The sequence below is a fragment of the Xyrauchen texanus genome, chromosome 10 (genome assembly GCF_025860055.1).
Source record: "Xyrauchen texanus isolate HMW12.3.18 chromosome 10, RBS_HiC_50CHRs, whole genome shotgun sequence".
NCBI lineage: Eukaryota > Metazoa > Chordata > Actinopteri > Cypriniformes > Catostomidae > Xyrauchen > Xyrauchen texanus.
This window is the reverse complement of record NC_068285.1, coordinates 16,900,156-16,922,040: the sequence shown is the minus strand read 5'-3', so window position 1 is coordinate 16,922,040 and position 21,885 is coordinate 16,900,156. Positions and strand designations below refer to the sequence as shown.

Genomic DNA, 21,885 nt, shown 5'->3' with positions numbered 1-21,885 from the left:
CAGCGATTAATCACATGATTTTTGAAGTATTCCTTTTTAGCAAAGAAAACAAAATATGTTGGGGTCAGTCATTTATGTGGATGACATTTGTAAATGCATTCCAAAATGTACGTTTTAAACATTTAATGAAGGTGACAGTGAGGCACTAACAATGGTGCCAGTGGGAATGGGGCCAGTTTTTGGATGGTTTAAAAGCAGAAAATTGAAGCTTGTAATTTTAATAAAAGCACTTAAAACTTGTGCATTATTTGAGCTGTAAAGTTGTTTAAATTGTCATTTTTACGGTTGTTCTAGGGTTTAGTTAAGTTTTGTCATTGTAGCGCACTTGTAAAACTGAACATAATGTTACACAGAAAAGGTTAGTAAGCGATTTGATCACACTAAAATCATGTTAACACACATACTGTTTATGTTTTGTGGCTAGACGTTTAAAACACTGGGTATTTTAACATCTACAGATTGGCCCCCATTCACTTCCACTGTAAGTGCCTCATCGTAATCCAGATTTTTGCTTTTTTTAAAGAAAAGGAGGGACAAGTCTAAAATCATTTTTGCGGTAATTAATATAATGCCACAAATGCTGTCAATTGACCTTAACTTGCATTGAATCTGTAATGTTCCATAATAAACAATACTATGTTAATTTATTTGAATGCTTTTATTAAACCTGTCTTTGCACTATTATTAATCATGAGGGGTTTACTTTTCCACGTTTTCCCATATCACTTTACCACTACCCATAAATCCCCCTTGTTGATTTCTTCTGTTTCTCTTTTCTGCAAAGTGTTTCTACTGCCTACTGACTACTTCTGAGCTAGAGACTACAATGTCCACATTTAACGGCCAGCTCCTCTTGTCATCCTACATCCTCACCTTCTTAATTGGCCTACCTGCCAACATCCTCGCATTCTTCACTTTCTGTCGCAAGGTTCACCGCAAGCCCACCCTCATCGACATTCTCCTGCTAAACCTGACGATATCTGACACGATCTTCCTCGCGGTCCTGCCTTTCAAGATGAAGGAGGCTTTTGATAACATGATCTGGAAGCTGCCCTATTACCTGTGTCCCATTAGCAGTTTCCTTTTCTTCTCCACCATCTATACCAGCACATTATTTCTGACAGCGATCAGCATGGAGCGCTACCTGGGAGTCGCATTTCCAATCCGATATGCGCTTGGTCGCCGACCACGCAACGCTGTGATTGCAAGTTGCTTCCTCTGGCTTCTGGGCTCTCTGAACCTAAGCATTGTGTACATTGTGCCATTCATACACTCAAGTAATGCCAGTAACTCTAACAAAAGCGAGATAGAGTGGTCCAATCCCATGGTATTAACGTGCTATGATAACTTCACCACGGAGCAGCTGCTCATTCTACTTCCTGTTCGTCTGGAGCTATTTCTCATGCTTTTCTGTATACCCTTCCTCATCTGCTGCTTCTGTTACATCAACTTCATTCGAATTCTGTCCAATCTGCCCCGCCTCGGTCGACGTCGTAGACTCAGGGCCATTGGACTGGCGGTAGGGACACTGCTGGTTTTCACCATATGTTTCAGCCCCTATAATGTCTCACACGTGGTTGGTTTTGTTCGTGGGGACAGTGAGTGGTGGCGTCACTTTGCTTTAATCTCCAGTACGCTAAATGCCTGTTTGGACCCCATTATATTTTACTTTTCCTCGGCTGCTGTTCGAAGTGCTATGAAAGCATGTGGCATGGGTCTGAGGGAGAAAATGCACATTATATGCAGAAATGCTCAGTGTTGTCCTCTGCTGGGACCCTCCAGAATTGAGGCCTGCAGGGACACAAATCCACCTTTTGACCAGAGATAAGCATAGTGCTAGAGTGATTTATATGTATAGAGAGTTAAAGTATATGATTTGCTCTATACACGTACACTTACAGTAAGGGCATTTACTTTATGAGACATTTTCAATATTCTGTAAGTTTATAGGTGAATTTTACATGTGAAGGAGAGACCAGAGTTGGTTGGCACACTTTTAATTTTTTGTTGAATATCTCTGGTAGAACAAACGTTAACACACCCCAACTAGGTCCAATTGAAAGCTGAAGTTCTTATTAAAAAAAAAGCATTCAAACAATATCACCAAATATTTACTGACTTTTTTGTTTAATCAATAAATAAAGTTTAGTTGTGCATTTGTTCCAAGTGCCAACCAACCCCGTATTGGGGTTAGCTGGGACAGATTGTGGGGTTGATGGGCACAGTGTTAAATAAATATAATTTAAAGAGAGAACCAACACTGAAAAAAGCTAAAAATATGGGCCTTCATTTCTGTATTGTGCACCACACATTCTCAATTAATGACAGGTCAGGACTGCAGGTGGGCCAGTCTAGCACCCACACCCTGCTTACGCTGCCATGCATTTGTAAATTGGGCAGTATGTGGTTTGGCGTTGTCCTGCTGGAAAACCACTACTGAATGCCCATGATCTCCGATCCCTTTTACAAGTGTTTGGTTGCATAAGCAGAGAGTGTGGGTGCAAGATTGGCCTCCCTGCAGTTCTGACCTGTCTCCAATTGAAAATGAGTGGCGCATTATCAAGTGCAAAATACGGGCAGCATTAGTACAATTGAGCAGCTGAAGACCAGCATAATGGATGAATGGCAGAAATGTCTGCTTGTTAAACACACTTGTGTCTTCAGTGCTCAAACTTAAATTATTAGAAGAAATTGTTATGTAACACATTGATGATAGGAACTAATAGTATCATTGGCTTGGCTTGAGCTGTGTGTATGTGTAATAATAATTATAACAAGTAATTTTGTTATAATTTTTTTATTATTTTGTTATGTTTGTTTGTGTATGTAGATGTAATAAGATTTAATATATTTAATATATATTATTATATATACTATACTATAGTATATATATATATATATATATATATATATATATATATATATATATATATATATATATATATATATATGTATATGTATGTGTGTGTGTGCGTGTGTAAATAACATGAAATACTATATAGATATTTTTTATTATTATTTATATAGATAAAATGAAAGTTATCTTCACCTTAACAGGTTTTAACATTCAAATGTTTAACTGAACTGGATGCTGTTTAGTGAAACTGGAGATTCTTTGATGTAATTGTGCATACCACCATCATCGACTGAGGAAATTTATGGGCGAATTCCAATCGAAAGTGATCATCCCTATGCACTACTCACAAAGCTTTTGTTGTGGGTACTCTGAAGAGAGTGTGGCACTACAGTTTGAATATACCTTCACTAAAAGTCTTGTACAAGGGCCCTTTGTGAAAAATTACTTTCTCACTTTTGTTTGGAACAACCATTAGAGTGGTGTCATGCCCAAACATGTTGTTTGGAAAACGCCCTATGTCAGTGAGGAGAGAGAGAGAGAGAGAGAGAGAGAGAGAGAGAGAGAGAGAGAGAGAGAGAGAGAGAGAGTGTCACCGTCATGCTGAAGCAGTATCAGGTAAAGTTAATTAACTAAATATGCCAAATGTCTTGTAAAATTAGGAATCGTCCTGTAATTAAGGGAAAACATTGTGTACCCTTTAAAATCCATACGCGATGCCCTTTTATAGAGTCACACACCCAAACTGCTGAGAATGTTTCACAAATTGAGAGAAATTGACCAGAAACACACACACACCTTTCATGTGAGTTGTGTGAGATATCGGCTGTTGCTTTACAGACACAATCAGTGGATGTCTTCTGTTGTGTTTTCTGTCAGAATTTTTTTTTTAAATCATATAGCATTTGAGTGCATGTTAATTGTTTCACACCATTGGGATTTTAAAACACCAATAAACTTATTCATGACATGCCATTGCATTTTATTGCATATGTCAGAGCTTGTTCTGGAATAGAGAGAGCGAGAGAGAGAGAGAGAAAGAAAGAGAGAGAGAGAAGAGAGAGAGAGAGAGAGAGAGAGAGAGAAGAAAAACTGCATTACTGCATTTGTGTCATTTAAGTCCCGATTACAAGTGTGTGTGTGTGTATGTGTGTGTGTGTTATTTATATTGTTTAATTTCACCCGATTACAATTTTGATAAGATTGTTGAAAAGAATAAAGGCTTTTTATAAAGTTACACACTTCTTTGGGCTTAAAAGTTACATTTTAAATAACTGAAATCATTTTCTTTTACACTGTGTCATTTTCTTATGTCCCAAAAACTGCACGTCAAACATCTTTGACAAAAATAAATGCTAAATCATTGGATATCTATTTTTTTCCCCCACATACAGTTAAGAGTTTAGTGTTACATTCTCTCACAATCATGTATTCATTTGTGGTAAATGTGTAAATTTAACACTGATAGTGGAGATGTTTTGTGTGTCCCTTGATTTATTGCCCTCCCTGTTATGTCATGATACTATGACCTTTCATTGAAGATATACAGTATGTTATGAAATGACATCACACACACTGGAGGCTGACATCAGCCATTCTGCAAAATTATTTTGAGTACTTTGAAGTTTCCTTTATTTTGTGGTGTTAATCATATGTGGCCAAGCATAACTATTATGGGAAGATATATAGGAAATTAGTATAATTAAAAAATTCAATATACAGTATTTATGTTAACAGGAATAAAAACATAAATACTAGTTTACAAATATGTTTCCTAGATATCAATCACAGATCATGTAGTAGCTCATTTATCCACTGAATGTCCCTGTTATTTTCCACGCTGATGCAGCCCATTTAACAGGATGGACATCTGAATTATTTTGTAATTAAGCTTGACCAGTATGACTAATACAATCTTTAATATGTCCCTGTAATGATGAAAAATGAAGAAACATGTAAAAGTATGTTTTATTTTTCAAAAGTTTTCAAAGCTGTAATGAGATTACAACAGATTACACAATGTACCGTAACAGTAAAGCACAGCCTATAGAAACAGACAAACCCCATTAAAATCATGATTTTAATTGACTGTAGTGTGATCATTTAATGTTGCATGCACTCACAAACAACCACATGTTTGATTGCACACATGTTCAAAATTAACCAGGTTTTGAACAGCAACAGTAGCAAACAGGAAAATTGTTCACAAAACTCCCCCGCCACAAGAGTAATAACTAATGGTGACTACATAACCTGTTGTTGCAGGTCTCTAAATGGTCTTCAAACATAAGACATTATAAAAGGAGCTGATAACCAATGATACAGCTTGGTGCAATTTAGTACTGACTATGCACACCTATAAATCACTCGACAACATGTTTATTTAAGGCCATCATAGATCCTAATAATACTTTTACAGGGCCACCACACATTATACTGATAATAACTTCATTGTTTGATCAGTTTTGTTACATCATGGTTTGTAAAAAGTGTTAGTATGGAGGTTTGTGGTAATTCTACTATACATTGTTATAATAACTGCACACTACCCATATTTCATATAAGCGTATGTGTTTTTATGGCATTGACCCCTACGACGCCTTTTAATTTGATTGAAAATTGATATTTTAACAAAGTATACAGCGCAATCTGCATATCATACCATTATTTTATACGCCTGGCATGCTTGTAATATCTTCAGACAGTACTGAAATATTGCTGTGGACAGTTGGCATTTCAGATATTGTTTATAGGTTACATTTGTGGAACAGGTATCTTGTTGGGTATTCCAAAATCTGCATCAACAGTTCCAATGTACTCATAAAATGTTTATGGTAGTGGCATAGTCAATTAGCAAATACACAGAAGCATTGCTTCAGATTCATTCGAAGATCTCTGAAAGGAACAAACATCGAAATGTAATAAACTAATACATAAAATGCAATAAAGATCTTTGAGCCCTCTAATATTTTCAGACGTCTTCACAAGCTGTTGTTTAAACATTGTAGGATACTATACATGCTTATTTCGAGCGAAGACTGATTGTTTCTGCTCACATAGCCATTACTTCAGGCTGCGTCTGTTCATGTAAATGACATTGGTGCAGTACATTTTGGTATTTACAAAGATCTCCATTTGCTAAATTCTTATTTACTCTAGACTTAGTGTCAGGATGTAGGCAGAGTATGGGTTGTGTTTTAATTGGCGAATATGACAAATGGAGAAATGGGAGGAAAAAACATGATATGAAACTGATGCACAAGATATGAGATACCAAATTTCCACAGGAAACACCTGCAAGATTTTAGACAGCAAAATAATTAGGGATAATCAGGATTGATTTTACAATAATAAAACATAAACTTTGTCATTTCTTGTTGATTGTCTTCTTTCACCCCACTAGCTACAGCCCTGGATGCAACTAGTGCACAAGTATTCTCATTATAAATTATTATCTGTCCATTCTTTCAGGCAGTTGTAACAGTCTCTCTGCTGTTTGGCATTTGCTCCACACGAGTCTCTAAGCCAGCTCTTAAACATCCACTCGTGCATATCCAAGACCAGAAAACGCCCCAGGATGTCCCTCGCTCTTCTTATTCCGATATTCTCTAGTCGCCCGCCCAGCACAGGACCAATTCCAGGAAGTGTACGTACAGATTTTTCTCCCATTGGCTCAGCACAGAAAAGCTGATGCTTTTGTGAAGTTGTCATTCCAGCTTATTGTGAGTTGGCAATGGTTTGTTGTAATGTCAGGAAACTGAAGGCAAAATAAGCCAGATCTGTAGCTTGTTAGTACTGATAATGACTGATTCAAGATAACTAGACACTATCAATATGAAATACAATCTATAGGCCTATTCTTTATATGTATATTATATATGTGATGACAATATATATATATAACTATTTAAAACAAATATGCAGAAAATACATAGGCTAAACCCATTCTAAGGATGCCACCTTTCACAGCTTCCTAATCGGTTTTATCATTAAAAATCTGCTACTGTAAAATGACACAAGATAGTTCTTACCGAGTCTTTCCTCTTTGCTACTAAGCACAATATGCCACACCTCCACAAAGGTATTTCCTGCCTGTACGGCTTTTATTTAACTTTGCTTGATGTAATCATGACCTGCTTTTGTCATCAGACCACACACTTTCTCTACTGTGCTAAATGATTTGCTCTTTTCCCAGACTACATTCAGATAGAAACTATGAAATTGTCTTTTACATTTACATTTATTCACTTGGCAGACGCTTTTTATCCAAAGCGACTTACAAAAGAGGAAAACATCAGCGAATCATCTTAAGGAGACAGTGGTACGAAAAGTGCCATATTACAAAGTTTCACTATCATCAGAATAGTATACAAAACAGATTTAAGTGCAACAAGAATTTGTAAATTAATATATATATATATATTGACTGGTTAAGTGCTTTTGGAAAAGATGTGTTTTTAGCAGTTTTTTGAAGACAGAGAGTGAGTCAGCTTCACGGATTGAGTTGGGAAAGTCATTCCACCAACATGGTATGATGAAACTGAAAGTCCGGGAAAGTGTTTTGGTGCCTCTTTGTTTTGGTACGACAAGACGACGTCCCTTAGCTGACCGTAGGCTTCTGGTGGGAACGTAGCTCTGCATAAATGTTTTTAGGTATGCTGGAGCAGACCCAGTGACTGTTTTGTATGCCAGCATCAGGGCCTTGAATTTAGTACATGGATGAACCGGCAGCCAGTGGAGAGAGACAAAGAGTGGTGTAACATGTGCTCTCTTAGGTTCATTAAAGACCAGATGTGCTGCTGCATTCTGGGTCATTTGGAGAGGTCTAATTGCACATGCAGGAAGGCCTGCAATGAGAGAGTTACAGTAGTCCAGTCTAGAGATGACAAGTGACTGAACGAGCAGTTGTGTGGCATGTACAGATAGCAAAGGTCTTATCTTCCTGATATTGTATTGTCTTTTTGTGTGATTAAAGTAAATTGTTGGCATGGAAACTGCATGGGAGGTATTTAAAATTTATTTCAGAACTTTTTTCTTTCAAAGAAAATAACTACATATTGTATCCGTTTTTCTTTCTTTCTTGTATATACGTACATACATAAACATCAACAGTCATTAAGTATAAAGAAAGCCATTGTTAACTTCTAGAAATCAAACCAGTGGTCGAAACACCAAGCTGAGGGTTCCTCAACTGATTAACCAGACATACATGTGTAACATACTCTTCCTTCTCATTTCCCCCACTTTTGATTTATAAAGCACCAGTGCATTAGACTATAATTCTTGAATGTCAATTAGCAGTCATTCAAGTTTAGCATTAATACTGCGGATAAAAGAGATAAAAAGAACAGTGTTTAGGGTTATCTGTTCTCTCTTTGTATTTTGTAATATATTTAACTCATAATGTGGTTTCCCACATGGTTTGATCACAGAATATTTGGGGTCAAAATCTTTTTTATTTTTCTGTTCACAATCAGTCCTCTAAGGTGGAATCAAATGCACATGAGACTTGTTTAAAAGATGTTGCATACTTCATGACCAGAGGGAATTGGAGATAAAGTAATGGGTGCTAAACAGTCAAAAATAAACTCTTTGCAATCCAGCATTATTTAATTCAAGCCTTGCAATAAGGCAAACTATAAAGGCAAACCACAGGCCTGAAAACCTTTAGAGATAAATTGCTTAGGACATTAAATACAAAAATTGAGACAAAAATAAATCAATGTTATTTTGGATGTTTGGTTTCCTTATGCATTGCTCATCAACAATAATTGCCATATTACCCTTAGCTGTCAGACATTTAGTCATATACAATATATTCTTGTAATGTAGTGATTTTTGTTCATTTTTGTAGCTTGACTTCCATTTCATTTTTCTAAACAGCATTTATGTTGATGAAGAATAGTTTCAAAACACAAAGATGGAAGATCTACCTTTAGCAAATGAACAAAAACACTAACAGTAGCAATTCTAGCCATTTTTATTGCGCACTTTCCACTTCATTTTTTCAAAACTATGTTCCTGTAGATAAATGAACTTTGGATATAGGACTGTTATAAAGTAAAATTCTTTGTTTGTGAGGAATTCAATGACATAAGAACAGCTGGTTGATATACATGATATATACAGTACATGTTTAGAATCTAGTCTTTACAGCCAAAAAAAAAAGTGCAGGGTTTCAAAGTTAGAGGGGGCGTTCAAGAGCCGTTGCTCTTTTCCTGCATCACAAAACCCTGAGCTACTCGTACTTCCATCACTACATCACAGTGCATGAAATCTGATGTACTCCAAAAACATTTTAAAATGATACGTGATGTTGTACAATTGCAGTTTTAAGAATATTTACGTTCTTAATCGTCCCTATTTTGAACTAAAACATACTTAATGTACTTTCAGCTGCATTCTAAGCAAACTAATACGGTTAATAATGTTCGTTTTGATGTGCCACTATGACAATTCTCTGATTAGTCTCATCATTTTAAATCCGATATAGGGAAAGACTGCAGAACAGAAAAGCTAAATATTTTTTTTCTTTTCTTAAAAACAAAAACATAAGTCATTTTATGCTGCTTGACAACTTCGTTGAGGCTGACATTTCAGCTTTACACCAAATGCAAAGGCTTTGTATAGCTGCTGCATAATTGCTTTTGATAGCTAATAAATACAATACCAACAAACCAAAAAAAAAAAAAAAAAAAGACATTCTGTCACAGAGACAGTAGTATCATTTGCACTTTGTAGCAAAAATTAAAGCCACAAAATTAACTTGTTGAAAACAAAAACAAAAGATGAACATTAGGCATGAGCAGGCATATAATTGGTTCACAATTCCAATATTTAAACAAGAACAAAGATCTGTGGTAAGTGGGCTACTTCTGGAAGAAAGAAGTTAATTCCATATTTGCGTGAGTCCAGGTTAAGTTCTCATGGGAGTGAAGGAGAAAACAAAGTGTGCTTTTACAGCAGATATTATTTTTCACTAATATCAATGAGTCTCTTGTTATAAGAATGTGTGTCTGTGTATCAAACAGGCATTCACACCCTACTGAGTTGCTAAATATCTTTAGTCTGATGTGGGCAAGGGAGTCATTTAGGGGTTTTGTCTCCACTTTGAGCTTTGCTGTCGAGACTGTTTATTTGTGTTCATGTTTTTCCTAGTTTTGTCACTATGATGCCGCTTCGCTGATTTCCAGGCCATGCTGTTGTAGTTGAGCTCTGAGCAGTGCATTGTCGTTCTTCAGGTCTTCAATCTGTTGGACAATGGATGTTCAAAATATTACCATGTGCCTTTCTTTTACATCTGCTCAAGAAACAGTTTTCTCAAATAATTTAAGTCAAACACAACAAACTCCAATTAAACTTATACCACAATTTAAAATACTACTACTATGACTACATGAATAATCTTTTAAGAATATAAGATTTAAAGCCATCAATGGATTGAAAAAAAATAATCATTTAATTAATTACATGATATATTGATTCATACAAATATAAACATTAATATTTGCTGTAAAAAGCCCTCCAAATGAAGATAATGCCAAGATATTAAAGTGTCAGACAAGTACACTAATAAAAGACATCACAAAAATGCCTTTAGAAGTCAATGTATTTGTTTCCATATCACAAGGTGGACTTAGGGGCCGTTCACACAGAATGCATTCTCATATTTCATCAGCAGTATTTTTTTTAAAGCTGAATTATGTACACAAGGATCAGGGCATCTCTGGTCTTAGTGTTGAGTCTCTCTGTTTTTTAGTGTCTCACGCTAGGAGTGCCTTGTTTTTAAAACGCTGTTTAAAGAAGTGCAACTATTAAAAACAACAACAGCATTCTGTTTCTGTCAGTCGCACATTGTATAACTATGATTTCTGTTGCTTGAGACTATTGATTTGAGAAAAAATGGTATCAAGCTGATGCACCTGTTGTCTTAATAGCTCATTGTCCACCTGTATTCTCTCCACGTCCTTATAGCTCTCCTGCAGCCTCTGGTTAGTCTGTCGGAGATCTCGAATGTAGTCACATGCTTTAGACAGGATGCCTCCTTTACTCTGAAGAAAAACAGAGAATTAATTAGGATTGACAGGTAGAAGTAGACACATACCCACAGATCAGTACATGCAAGAGGAAAAGTGTTTCTGTGTTATGCAAATTCCGTACCGCTCCGGTTTTGGTATTGTCCATATTGCAATCTGGGATGATTTTCGACAGTGTGACAATCCAGTTGTTGATTTTGTCTCTTCTTCTCCTTTCAACTGCAGAAATGCATATAAAACAATTATGCAAAACTCAAATTAATTCAATACACTGAACTACTCAAGAGTAAACATGAAATCAAGACTTCATTTAATTTCTTAATTCACACTCCTGGTAGTATTGTGTATTTATTGGTGCACATTATTCCAAACCAAATAAAAGCTTGTCTTTGAAATCTTTTCTCATACTGTAATAACTTGTTACACTTCTGAAACCACTTTTCTTTTGACGCCCTTCACGAATCCATCTTACTTGAACCCCCTCCCCTCCAACCACCTGGCTCCATTTAGGTACATAACAGCCACTTTTCACGATCCAATCAATTCCCAGAGAATTTCTCGGGTTGCAAACAGCATTTTACGTTGAATTTAAAGGGACAGTTTACAATTTTTTTCTCCTTCAAATTCTGTCATTATTTACTCATCCTCATGTTGTTCATACACCAAAGGAGAATATTCTAAATTTATGAGACCCTTTAAACTGCAGGCTGTGCATTTGCCATTTAATTTGTTTATATTTTCCTGTTTTTCTCCCCAATTTGGAATGCCCAATTCCCAATGCACTCCAAGTCCTCGTGGTGGCGCAGTGACTCATCTCAATCAGAGTGTCGGAGGACGAATCTCAGTTGCCTCAGCGTCTGAGACCGTCAATCCGTGCATCTTATCACATGGTTTGTTGAGTGCGTTACCGTGGAGACATAGCGTGTGTGGATACTTCACGCTATTCTCCGCGGCATCCTCGCACAACTCACCACGTGCCCAGGGCTGAACTGGTAATCTGGCATACCGGGCATTTTCCCGGTGGGCCGACGCACTTTGGGGCCGATCAGGGGCGGACTGGCCATTGGGAGATCTGAGCGGGCCAATGGGTTGGCCGCGTAACTGCCAGAATGGGCCGTGATAAAATAAATGAGCATCCGCCTTATGCAGAATGGACCACAAAATGGTGCCACGATATGCAGAAAAGGACAGCGAACATCTGCCCTCAACTTTTGGGCCAGTTGCTATGTAAAATCCTGGGCCGATTTCTCTTCCCAGTCCTGCCCTGCCCAACCAAGAGCGAACCACATTATAGTGACCACAAGGAGATTACCCTATGTGACTCTACCCTCCCTAGCAACTGGGCCAATTTATTTGCTCAGGAGACCTGGCTGGAGTCACTCAGCACGCCCTGGGATTCGAACTCGCGAACTCCAGGGGTGGTAGTCGGCGTTTTTACTCACTGAGCAACCCAGGCCCCCATTGGTCATTTTAAAACAATGCTGTAATCATGTGAAGACTAGTTACCAAGGCAATAGTCCGAGTGTAATGAAGAACTTCTATTGAACTCTTGTAGCTGTGAATAATTATTTAATATTACCTTCATTATGCTGTGCTCTCCTCCTCTCATCACGAGGTGCCCGGGGACCATCAATCTTCCTGCATTAGTAAAGAGAATGAGAAGAGACTTGTGTGGTTAAATACATTAAACCTAAATATTCTTGCATGACTCATCACTTTTGAAGCCTTTCTTAAAAAACTTTTCCAGCCCATTTACTGACATCACAGTGCTGTCATCAAATACAAATAACAAACCTCACTTTAAAGGGCTGAAGTCATTTCTATCCTAAGATTCAATTCAATTAAATTTGCGATTTTCACCAAAGGTGTAAAATACCTGAAAGGAACATTTTTCCTCATATTACTTTTGAGAAGCTAGAACTGATGTCAACCTACTATCTGATGTCACTGTAACAACAAGAAAACTCAAACACCACCATCAAACACAACAGTAAAATTCTACAGTAGAATATAGCTTACTAGCGATTAATGAGCTAGTTCAGTGGTAGCTATAGAAGACAGGCTGGCGGGTGAAGGGAGGGGGATGTAAAAGGTCTTCCTCACCAGTCTGATCTGCCATGTTGAAGAGTCTCACGGTCACCAAGGTCTCTGGGGACGGCAGGTAAGTGGGACAAATTTTTGGTTTGTTTTCTGACTTCAATTTTGTTACCACTCAAATTGATTGGGAAAGCACTTGCATATTATATATATATATATTTACTCCATTACAATTCATGCCAATTACACTCTCAATTTGAGCTATTTTGTATTAAATCAGGATAAAGATGAATAAATCATTAGGATTTGATTCCAAACCACTTTTTCCAAATTTTCATGTTGTTCTGCAAAAACAGCAATCATTTCGAGGAGTGCGAAGGGGATCAAATAATTACGCACATAGCAGTAGGTTTAAAAGGGGTGCGAGCTGTGCAGACTGGGAATGGGAGGGAGCTCAACACATGATCAGTACTTACGTTGAGTAAGTGTGTGTACGAGGAGCGATGGTCCGTGGTGTGCCCGTTTGTATAACATCTGGTGGACTCATCATCACGTAAAACTGACCTAATGAAAATAAAAAGGGAAAGTTTGGATAAGTTCAACAAAAAGTAATCATGAATGTGTCTGTCAAAAACATCGATAGATCTTTTTTTTTGTATTATTCCTCTGTGTTTCTATCTACCTATACAGATAGTAGGGCTGGACGATATGACCTAAAATCAAAATCTCGATTAATTGAACATTTTACCTCGATTACGATTAATGAACGATTCTTTTTTTTATTTTATAATTTTTTTGCCCTCATAGTTCACTGACAAGGTTTGTACTGTAAATATACTCAACTATTAAAAGCATTTCTTATCTTTGTGATTTTAAAATAATTGAAACTATGGATATTTATTGAATATTTCGAACAATTGAAATCAAAGCACACATTGCTTGAAATGAAAACATCTAATGAAAAAGTCACATTTCAGTTTGTGTAAAAAGCAAGATTCCTAAAAAGTAGAAAATAAATAACTTGCTTTTTTTGCAAAGAAAATAAATTATTTAAAATATTGTCATGTGAAAAGTAGAAAATAACTTGCATCTCCTGTAAACAAATATTTTAAATAATGCCATGTGCAAAAATGTAAAAAAAAAAAACTCTGCTGATTAAGAGCAAGAGCAGGGCTTGGACAGGGCACCTCTAATGGATTAGCAGGCTGTGTGCTCATAGCGTTATAGATTTGAATCTGACTCATGATCGCGGTTGCATGTGATCTTCCTCCCAGTGATCTTGTACTGTCACTCTATATGCACGTTTTTACTCTAGGTTCTTACTAAGAAACACTAGCATGTTTACCGTTTCAGGCAGGATCTGAAGCAGCGCAGTTTGGGAAAAATATGGTCGTGATGGATCACAGTGTATCTTCTGTCGAGTGTTTTAACGAGGTGTTTAAACCCATTGCGCTTCACTGTAGCTATGGGAGCCACCTCCTTCGCGATGTAGTAACTAATGGCGTCAGTTATTTCTTTCCGTCTTGTATCCTTTTCATATTGCTTTTATATTGGTTGCTTTGTGGAGGCACTTGTTACTGGGCGCTTGTCAGTCTCTCTCTTTTTTTGAGCCAGTTTTTCTTTGGTACAACCCGCTCCTGTTGCTAAGTTGACTCTGTGTTTGAGTTCGCCTCCATGTTGCTTCCATGCCGCTGACTGGACGGGGCGGAGTCATGTGACCACATGAGGTAGTATGTTTTTAAGGGGAAATTAGTAACCGGATTAAAAAACCGAAATAACCGACATTGGAAAATTACGTCGGTTAGAGGTTCTGAATTTCGATTTCGATTACTTTTCAATTAATCGTCCAGCCCTAACAGATAGGTATGTAAAACCCTTAATTTGGTGAATTTATAGGCTATAAAAATGCTAAATTTGTTGAATACTTTGTATAAACATTGTAACAGAGCCAAGTCTCCATCACTGTATTTGGACTAATGCATGATTATTAAAAATAATTAATAATTATTACACGTTTATTCATATAACCTACATTGATTGTTTCATGTTGATTTTGACTGATAGTGTCCCTAAAGAAAAGGAAAAAAAATCTGTTTTTATATAATAACGAAATACTTAAAATTGTGACAAGCGATTGCTGATATTGATGAACGACGATCTCCTGTTGATGAATTACAGCTAATATAGTTTATTAGCTAATATATTAATCAGCCTATATGTCAATGTTTATTTTATAGTACAGTGTACAAAAAGTACACTGTAATACATTGTAGATGATTTTAACGCCCGTTTCACACATACTCCATGTACAGTGCGTATGCGGTGCGTATATGGTACAGGAGCAGCACGCGCTATAGTGCTTTCACATATGCTGCGTTTGCAGTGCGCTACTGATCCGCAGATTCTGTGTGCCACAAAATCAAAAGTGTGTAAGGAATTTTTATTTTAAACCCAAACGTTAACTTTGACATTGTTTAAGGCATTGAAACAGTATGAAAATTAATTTTAATCATTGTGATTCTTTGTTTTACATGTAGTTCGAGTTGTTGACAGAAGAAAAGCTATGGCGCTATATCTGTTGCTATAAGGAGAAGAATGAGACGCATTTGGGTTCACTGTCTGTTTTTTAGGGTAAACAAATCATATATGTTGGCATTTTGCAACTTTTGGGACTATAATCATAGTTTTTGTTTTTTCTTGACCCTGTAATTTAGGAACTGTAGAACACATTAACTGTAATTATGCGTATATGATGAAATTATTACAGTTTCTTGTCAATCTATGTCTATTTTAATGTGAACAATGCGCTGCCACTTTAATTCAGTGCGGTGCAGCACAGCAAAAATAGACTCGGACCGTAAACGATCGCTGCACCGCTGTATACGCACCGCAACTGGAACGGATCAACGGACTGCATCCGCGTGCAGTGTAAAAGCTCTAACCTGTTAAAATGGGTACGGAAAAAAATATGCACCGCATACGCACTGCAAACGGAGTATGTGTGAAACGGGCGTAATGCTGCGTTTCATTCAAAGTCGGCTGTGGGATATTCCGACTTGATATCTCAGATCTCCGACCATGAATGCATTCCATTGCCAGATGCTCGGAGCAGGACGTATTAAACAAAACTGCAGTCCTTTTGTTAGCTTAGGAGGTGTTCGGTTGTCACCAGAGGTTTACATTTACATTCATTCATTTGGCAGACACTTTTATCCACAGTGACTTACAAAAGAGGAGAACATAAGCCAATCACCTTAAGGAGACAGTGGTACAAAAGTGCCATATTACAAAGTTTCACTAGCATCAGAATAGAGTAAGTGCACAACATATACACAGCCAATACAAGATTTTTGTTAGGGACTAGTTAAGTGCTCTTGGAAAATATGCATTATAAGTCGTCTTTTGAAGACAGAGAGTGAGTCTCCTAACAACGCAAGCATTGTATTAAATCGGATGCAAGCATTTGTTGTACAGGTGTACGATAAGAAAAAAGCTGTATAAATTTACAGGATTTTTGTGACTAGTTAAAAGCCTAGAGTTATTCACCAAATCTTTTATTATTTTCTAGTTATAATTGGGATTTTGTCATTTTGGTTGCACAACAAACTACATCTAAGATTTTTATAAATTTTTTTTTTTTACCATAAATTCTCCTCCCAGCCTAGGAGGTGGCGATATGTACAAAGAAAGTGAATCGCAAAAACAAAAGATGAACTCTTAGGAGAGAAGAGCACTTAGGAGATTTATGGATTATTTGTTGCTGCCTTTATGTGCTTTTTGAGCTTCAAAGTTCTGGACCCTGTTGACTAGCATTGAATGCACCAACAGAGCTGAAATATTCTTCTAAAAATCTTTGTGTCAGCTGAAGAAAGAAAGTCATAAAATTTTTACAGCAAACACAGTAAAATATATATATAGCTTTTGGCTATATTTGGAAACGGACCTCCAGCCTGTGTGATGGTTGGATCGGAGGTAGCCTGCACAGACACTGCTGTACCATCACTGACAGTTGCTGCTGGGAAGTAGGCGAAGCGCGTCTCTCCACTCACTGTCTCCCCTGCTGGACTGCCTCCATTACTGAAAGGGTTCTGGATAACAGCCTAAAAAGAGTGACAGGCAGACAAAAAGAGAGGAGAATATAGTGTCTATTTTTTGCCACTTTTGCTGTTTTCTATCTGTTTATCTTCCCATACTGTTACATCACGGTTCCTAAAGAACTATATTTGTATTATTTTCTCTTCACTTGGACTGTAACAGCAGTCACCTGACATGGCTTTTTAAATGGCCGAAACCAAAACTGATTTTAAGAGAGCAGAGGGTGACATAATTCCGATATAAATGACAGTGATAAGACGTACACACTCGTCTTGTTCAATACTTATTTTACAAAATATGTACTCAAATTTCACTAAAAAGTGTAAGTTGGTCCATTTTGAAACTGAAGGTGGAATGACCCATTCTGTTAATCAGCAAATGTCTCATGCAAATGAACTCAAATACCTGTGCTACTGCATGTTGTGCGCCTGCAAAGGCGGCCGTGGACACCACGCTGACTGCATTGCCACCATCTCCAGCTGCATCTAAATGGTCCTCTGTTACCTGGACCACACGATATGTCACCTGCAGAACCCAAAAAACAGGGACAGAACACAGAAATGTGGGTATATCCACTATGCATATATATTGTAATTAAGCAATTTGGCTTCTAGTAAGATTATCTGCATTCTTCAAAAGTTACACCATGTAATGTGGATTTAAGAAACAAAAGCACAATGCTTTAAAAGGTGCAGAAGAGCTATAGCACTAATAAGAGCCATTAAATGGACATGGGGATCTAGGTCATGATTTATAGCAGTTACCCCAGTTTGAACCCTGGATTTCCTACACACCCCCATGAAGAGAGGTCAAAGGTCACACTGACCTGCCCACCGCTGTTCTCTGTGCGGAACTGGTATTGAACATTGTGGTCTGCAAACGCTGCTGCTTGCTGGACACTCGCTATGGTAACCGCCGCTTGCTCCTCCACCCCCTCTCCTGAGAAATGTGCAAGTTATTTTAGCGTTTCATTGATCCATGCAATTACATTTTTATTGAAAACATTCACTGGAAAACTCATCTGCATAGTAAATCAAGCTGGATCTTTGAACTTACCTTCCTGTAGCTGAACAACCTCCTCAGTTTCCTGTTTCTCGTGACTGCAAAGAGAGCAACATATTTCAGGTCATCTTATGAAACCACATTCATCTTTGAAATAAAGTCTTCATTGCAGATATAGTTCGAATCCTTCAGTGTTTGCTGAATTCGTAGCCTTTAAATTAATAGACCATCCAAAAATGATCTCATACACTTTTTAAGCTCATGCCATCCCAGATGTGTATGACTTTGTTTTGCAGAACACAAATGAAGATTTTTGAGAAGAATATTTCAGCTCTGTAGGCCCATACAATGCAAGTCAATGGTGTCCAAAAAACAGAAGGGCAGCATAAAAGCAATCCATATGATTCCAGTTGTTTAATCCATGTCTTCAGAAGTTTTATGATAGGTGTGGTTGAGAAATGGATCAATATCCTTTTTTAACTATAAATCTCCACTTTTACTTTCACATTCTTCTTTTATTTTTTGGGTGATTCACATTCTTTGTCCATATCATGACTAACTGGGCAGGGGTGAGAATTTTGATTAAAAAATGCACTTAAAAACTGATCTGTTTCTCAGCCACACCTATCGTATCACTTCTAAAGACATGGATTTAACCACTGGAGTCGTATGGATTACTCTTATGCTGCCTTCGTATGGTTTTCAGAGCTTCAAAGTTCTGGACCCTGTTGACTTGCATTTTATGGACCTACAGAGCTGACATATTCATCTAGTCATTGTGTTCTGCAGACGAAAGCAAGTCAACCACATCTGGGATGGCATGAGGGTGAATAAATGATGATTTTGAGCGTTTTTTAAATGCAAATATTTAAAATATCAAATAAAAAAAAAAATTAAAAAAAAAACTCCAATTGACAACATGCTATATGTTTTTAAAATAAACACACATGCTCTCGATATAGACGAACTTCAGACAGACAGTGAACAACGCCCCCCCAAACCGGCGACCTACAAAACTCTAACCAACAACTGTTACAGAAATGTTTTAACAGAATGCATAGATAAAAACAGTAACATGCTCTTTATGTAACAATGCGGCCAATCAAACACCACATACCTAGAAGAACAATAGCTTTTGAATGAACTAATGTGCCTCCGGCTGAAAGACTGACGTTTGCAGGCTAAAGGGAATGTAAAGCATTAAACCCGCTGAAGAGCTTTTGTTTAGAGAGCAGTAAATAGGAAACTATGGCATAAAATAACCGGGGGGAAGAGAGAAACCCTGACAAATCAAGCTAAAAACAAGCGGTGGTACCGGCTTGGAGATTCGTTAAAAAAACAATGCACAACTAAAATCACCAAATTAGCAATACTGGTATAAATATGTCGGGCATCTGTGCAAAGGCGGCGGAAATACGCCGTGGTGTTTGTGTCTAACGTTCAGCCTAATGTATTTAATGACATGCATATAACTCAATAAGAGTGAGCAAATAAACGTTAAAAGATGATGCCAAGTGCTCGACTGTAAAAAAAACAGCAGAGAAAATGGTTGACTGGGGCCTTGTGATTGGCCGTACATAAAGGACGCGCTCTCACCTCGTCGAGGTGTCCAAGCTCTGTTCGAGCATATCCATGAAGGCGAGCGGATTTTAAAATGCGATATGCAGCGACACTTGAAATACGGGAGATGGAAGCGCTGATCACGGGGACAAACACACGGGTCATGTGAGAAAGACAGTCCAAGACACGTGAGGTGCAGGCTGGGCGAGGAGTTAAAATGGAGACCGCGGTGGAGGAAGACGGAAGGTGTTGCTCGGTTGCCGCTGCGCTCATTCAGTTTGCATTGGCCCTCGTACTGCGCGGCTTTGTTGCGTATGTGACTCCCTCCCGCCCTTCTCTCGACACGAGCGACCTGTTGAGACTAGCGGATTCGATTTTTAGCTGATGGATTAAAGTTGTATGGCACTTGAATGCATTATGGTGCTTGTATTACTTGAATAGCGGCGTTTTATTTTTTCCGTCGCCTTATTTTTGAACCGCGCTGGGCTTTTTGTAAGATATCCATCCGCACGCTTTAGCGCTGCCGTTAATAAAATACGGAGTGGAGTGCTATTTTAAAAACAACGTGCGGTTTAGGTGGATATGAGGGAATGATAAAGCTCCTATTAGGTCTACATGTGAAAATACACGGCTATTGTTGTGCTTGTGATTTTAAAAGCCGCTGATTTACAGGAACTAGCTTGGAAAAGCTAGCCCATTGCTTATGAAAGAACAACGTTGAATGACGTGCTTTAATCGAGTCGAAGAACTTACCTTGTGTCGTCATAACCATTTAGAACCAGCCCGCGTGTGATCTCAAAATGACGTGAATTCACAAACAAAGTTGTTTTTTCCTATGGCACATCAACATGAAGTAACCAGAATCATGAATACGGCGAGTGGGTGAATTTTTTTTCTCTCTCTCTCAGCCTGGTGACCCCAGAGATCCAATCCGTGTTTTTGGTCACACCACATGACACGATTGGAATGGCGATGGAAGAGAATGCATATCATGCACGTGTTAATCTCTGACATCTGGCATAATTAAACAAAACGGATAGGCTATACCTAAATGTTTGCCAAGGTGGCAACCGCTTGTTCGATGCAAATGTATAACGTTTAGATAAAAGTATGTTTGGGGTTGCCATTAGTAGGCTAATGTCTGTTCTCATGAATTAACTTGCAATGGCCACGAGGCTGTTCTGTATTAGCCAAATTCAGCACGACCTGCCTAACTTGTGTCTTCACTCAGACTTATTTGAGCCTTTTTCATAATCGCTGAAAGCTAAACAACACGTATTAGAGGAAACTCGCTTTATTTGAAAAGAGTAAAAATATAATAAATTCACTTATTTCCAGAGGCACCAAGGCAAGCTCTCAAGGATAGTACATTTAGTTTTTGTGGGGCTAAAGCTGGATGTTGAATGTATCTTTTGAATGTGACTGCTTACAGCACTTAAATTCTGAAAGAGTCAGTTCAACTTAATCGTGGTATGCGTAGAATCACTTTTTCTTTTTGGGAGTAAATATCTCACTAGACATCCCACTGAAAAAAATAAATAAAATACACACACAGACACACACCATTCAGGACATGTTTGGGAGACTAAGAAATGGTTGCTGTCCCCATACTGATGTTCTATCTTTTTTTAAATGTACTTTAATGATCAGTGTTAATTCAATGTGCATGGAAACATCTGACGGAAAAGTTCACCCAAAAAGAAAATGTCTCTAATTTACTCATCCTCATGACTTCCTAGATGTGTATGATTATCTTGTTTCTGTAGAACACAAATTAAGGTTTTTAGAGGAATATTTCAGCTCTGTAGGCCCATACAATACAAGTGAATGGGTACCAAAACTTTGAAGCTCCAAAAAGCACATAAAGGCAGCGTTAAAGTAATCCATAATGCTCCAGTGGTTTAATCCATGTCTTTTTATGCTGTATAATAGATTTTTGGTGAGAACGGGCCATAATATAACCAATTGCTTCAGAAGAACACTGGAGTCATATGAATGAACCTTTTGTGGCCTTTATGTGCTTTTTCAAGCTTCAAAATGTTGGTCACCATTCACTTGCATTGTATGGCCCTACAGAGCTGAGGTATCCTTCTAAAAATCTTCATATGTGTTCAGCAGAAGAAAGACATCTGGGATGGCATGAGGGTGAGGAAATGATGTGAGAAGAGATATTTTACTTTAACCCAATAAAAAAAACTAATCCTAAAAATGCAACTGTTCAAATATTTTAGAGTTGTCTTCAATGTGTTGGAGAATGTTCATATCTACGAATGTCATGTTGACCACTGTACAATATGTCTA

General features: G+C 37.7%; 3 protein-coding genes across 4 annotated transcripts; 1 reads left to right on the top strand and 2 right to left on the bottom strand.

Annotated features, from left to right (window-relative positions):
* The first annotated feature begins 826 nt into the window (after positions 1-826).
* Positions 827-1,828, top strand: LOC127650986 (free fatty acid receptor 2-like). The gene has a single exon (XM_052136676.1). It carries the CDS (start codon positions 827-829, stop codon positions 1,826-1,828), a length of 1,002 nt encoding a protein of 333 aa, XP_051992636.1.
* A 2,997-nt stretch (positions 1,829-4,825) lies between these two features.
* On the bottom strand, positions 4,826-6,923 carry si:dkey-211g8.4 (barrier-to-autointegration factor). Its single transcript, XM_052136403.1, has 2 exons — positions 6,886-6,923; positions 4,826-6,611 (listed from the first exon to the last, which is right to left on the bottom strand). The coding sequence occupies exon 2, from the start codon at positions 6,563-6,565 to the stop codon at positions 6,296-6,298; it is 270 nt and encodes an 89-aa protein (XP_051992363.1). The 5' UTR covers positions 6,566-6,611; positions 6,886-6,923; the 3' UTR covers positions 4,826-6,295.
* Positions 6,924-7,855: 932 nt separating this feature from the next.
* LOC127651095 (upstream stimulatory factor 2-like) lies at positions 7,856-20,298 on the bottom strand. Of its 2 annotated transcripts, XM_052136817.1 has the most exons (11): positions 19,621-20,298; positions 18,079-18,122; positions 17,849-17,961; positions 17,428-17,547; positions 16,871-17,027; positions 13,404-13,491; positions 12,994-13,038; positions 12,470-12,528; positions 11,015-11,109; positions 10,777-10,905; positions 7,856-10,104 (listed from the first exon to the last, which is right to left on the bottom strand). In XM_052136817.1, exons 1-11 carry the CDS (start codon positions 19,656-19,658, stop codon positions 10,021-10,023), a joined length of 972 nt encoding a protein of 323 aa, XP_051992777.1. In that variant the 5' UTR covers positions 19,659-20,298; the 3' UTR covers positions 7,856-10,020. The 2 variants fall into 2 exon arrangements, with proteins under 2 accessions (XP_051992777.1, XP_051992778.1); XM_052136818.1 differs by lacking the exon at positions 12,994-13,038.
* Positions 20,299-21,885: the final 1,587 nt, after the last annotated feature.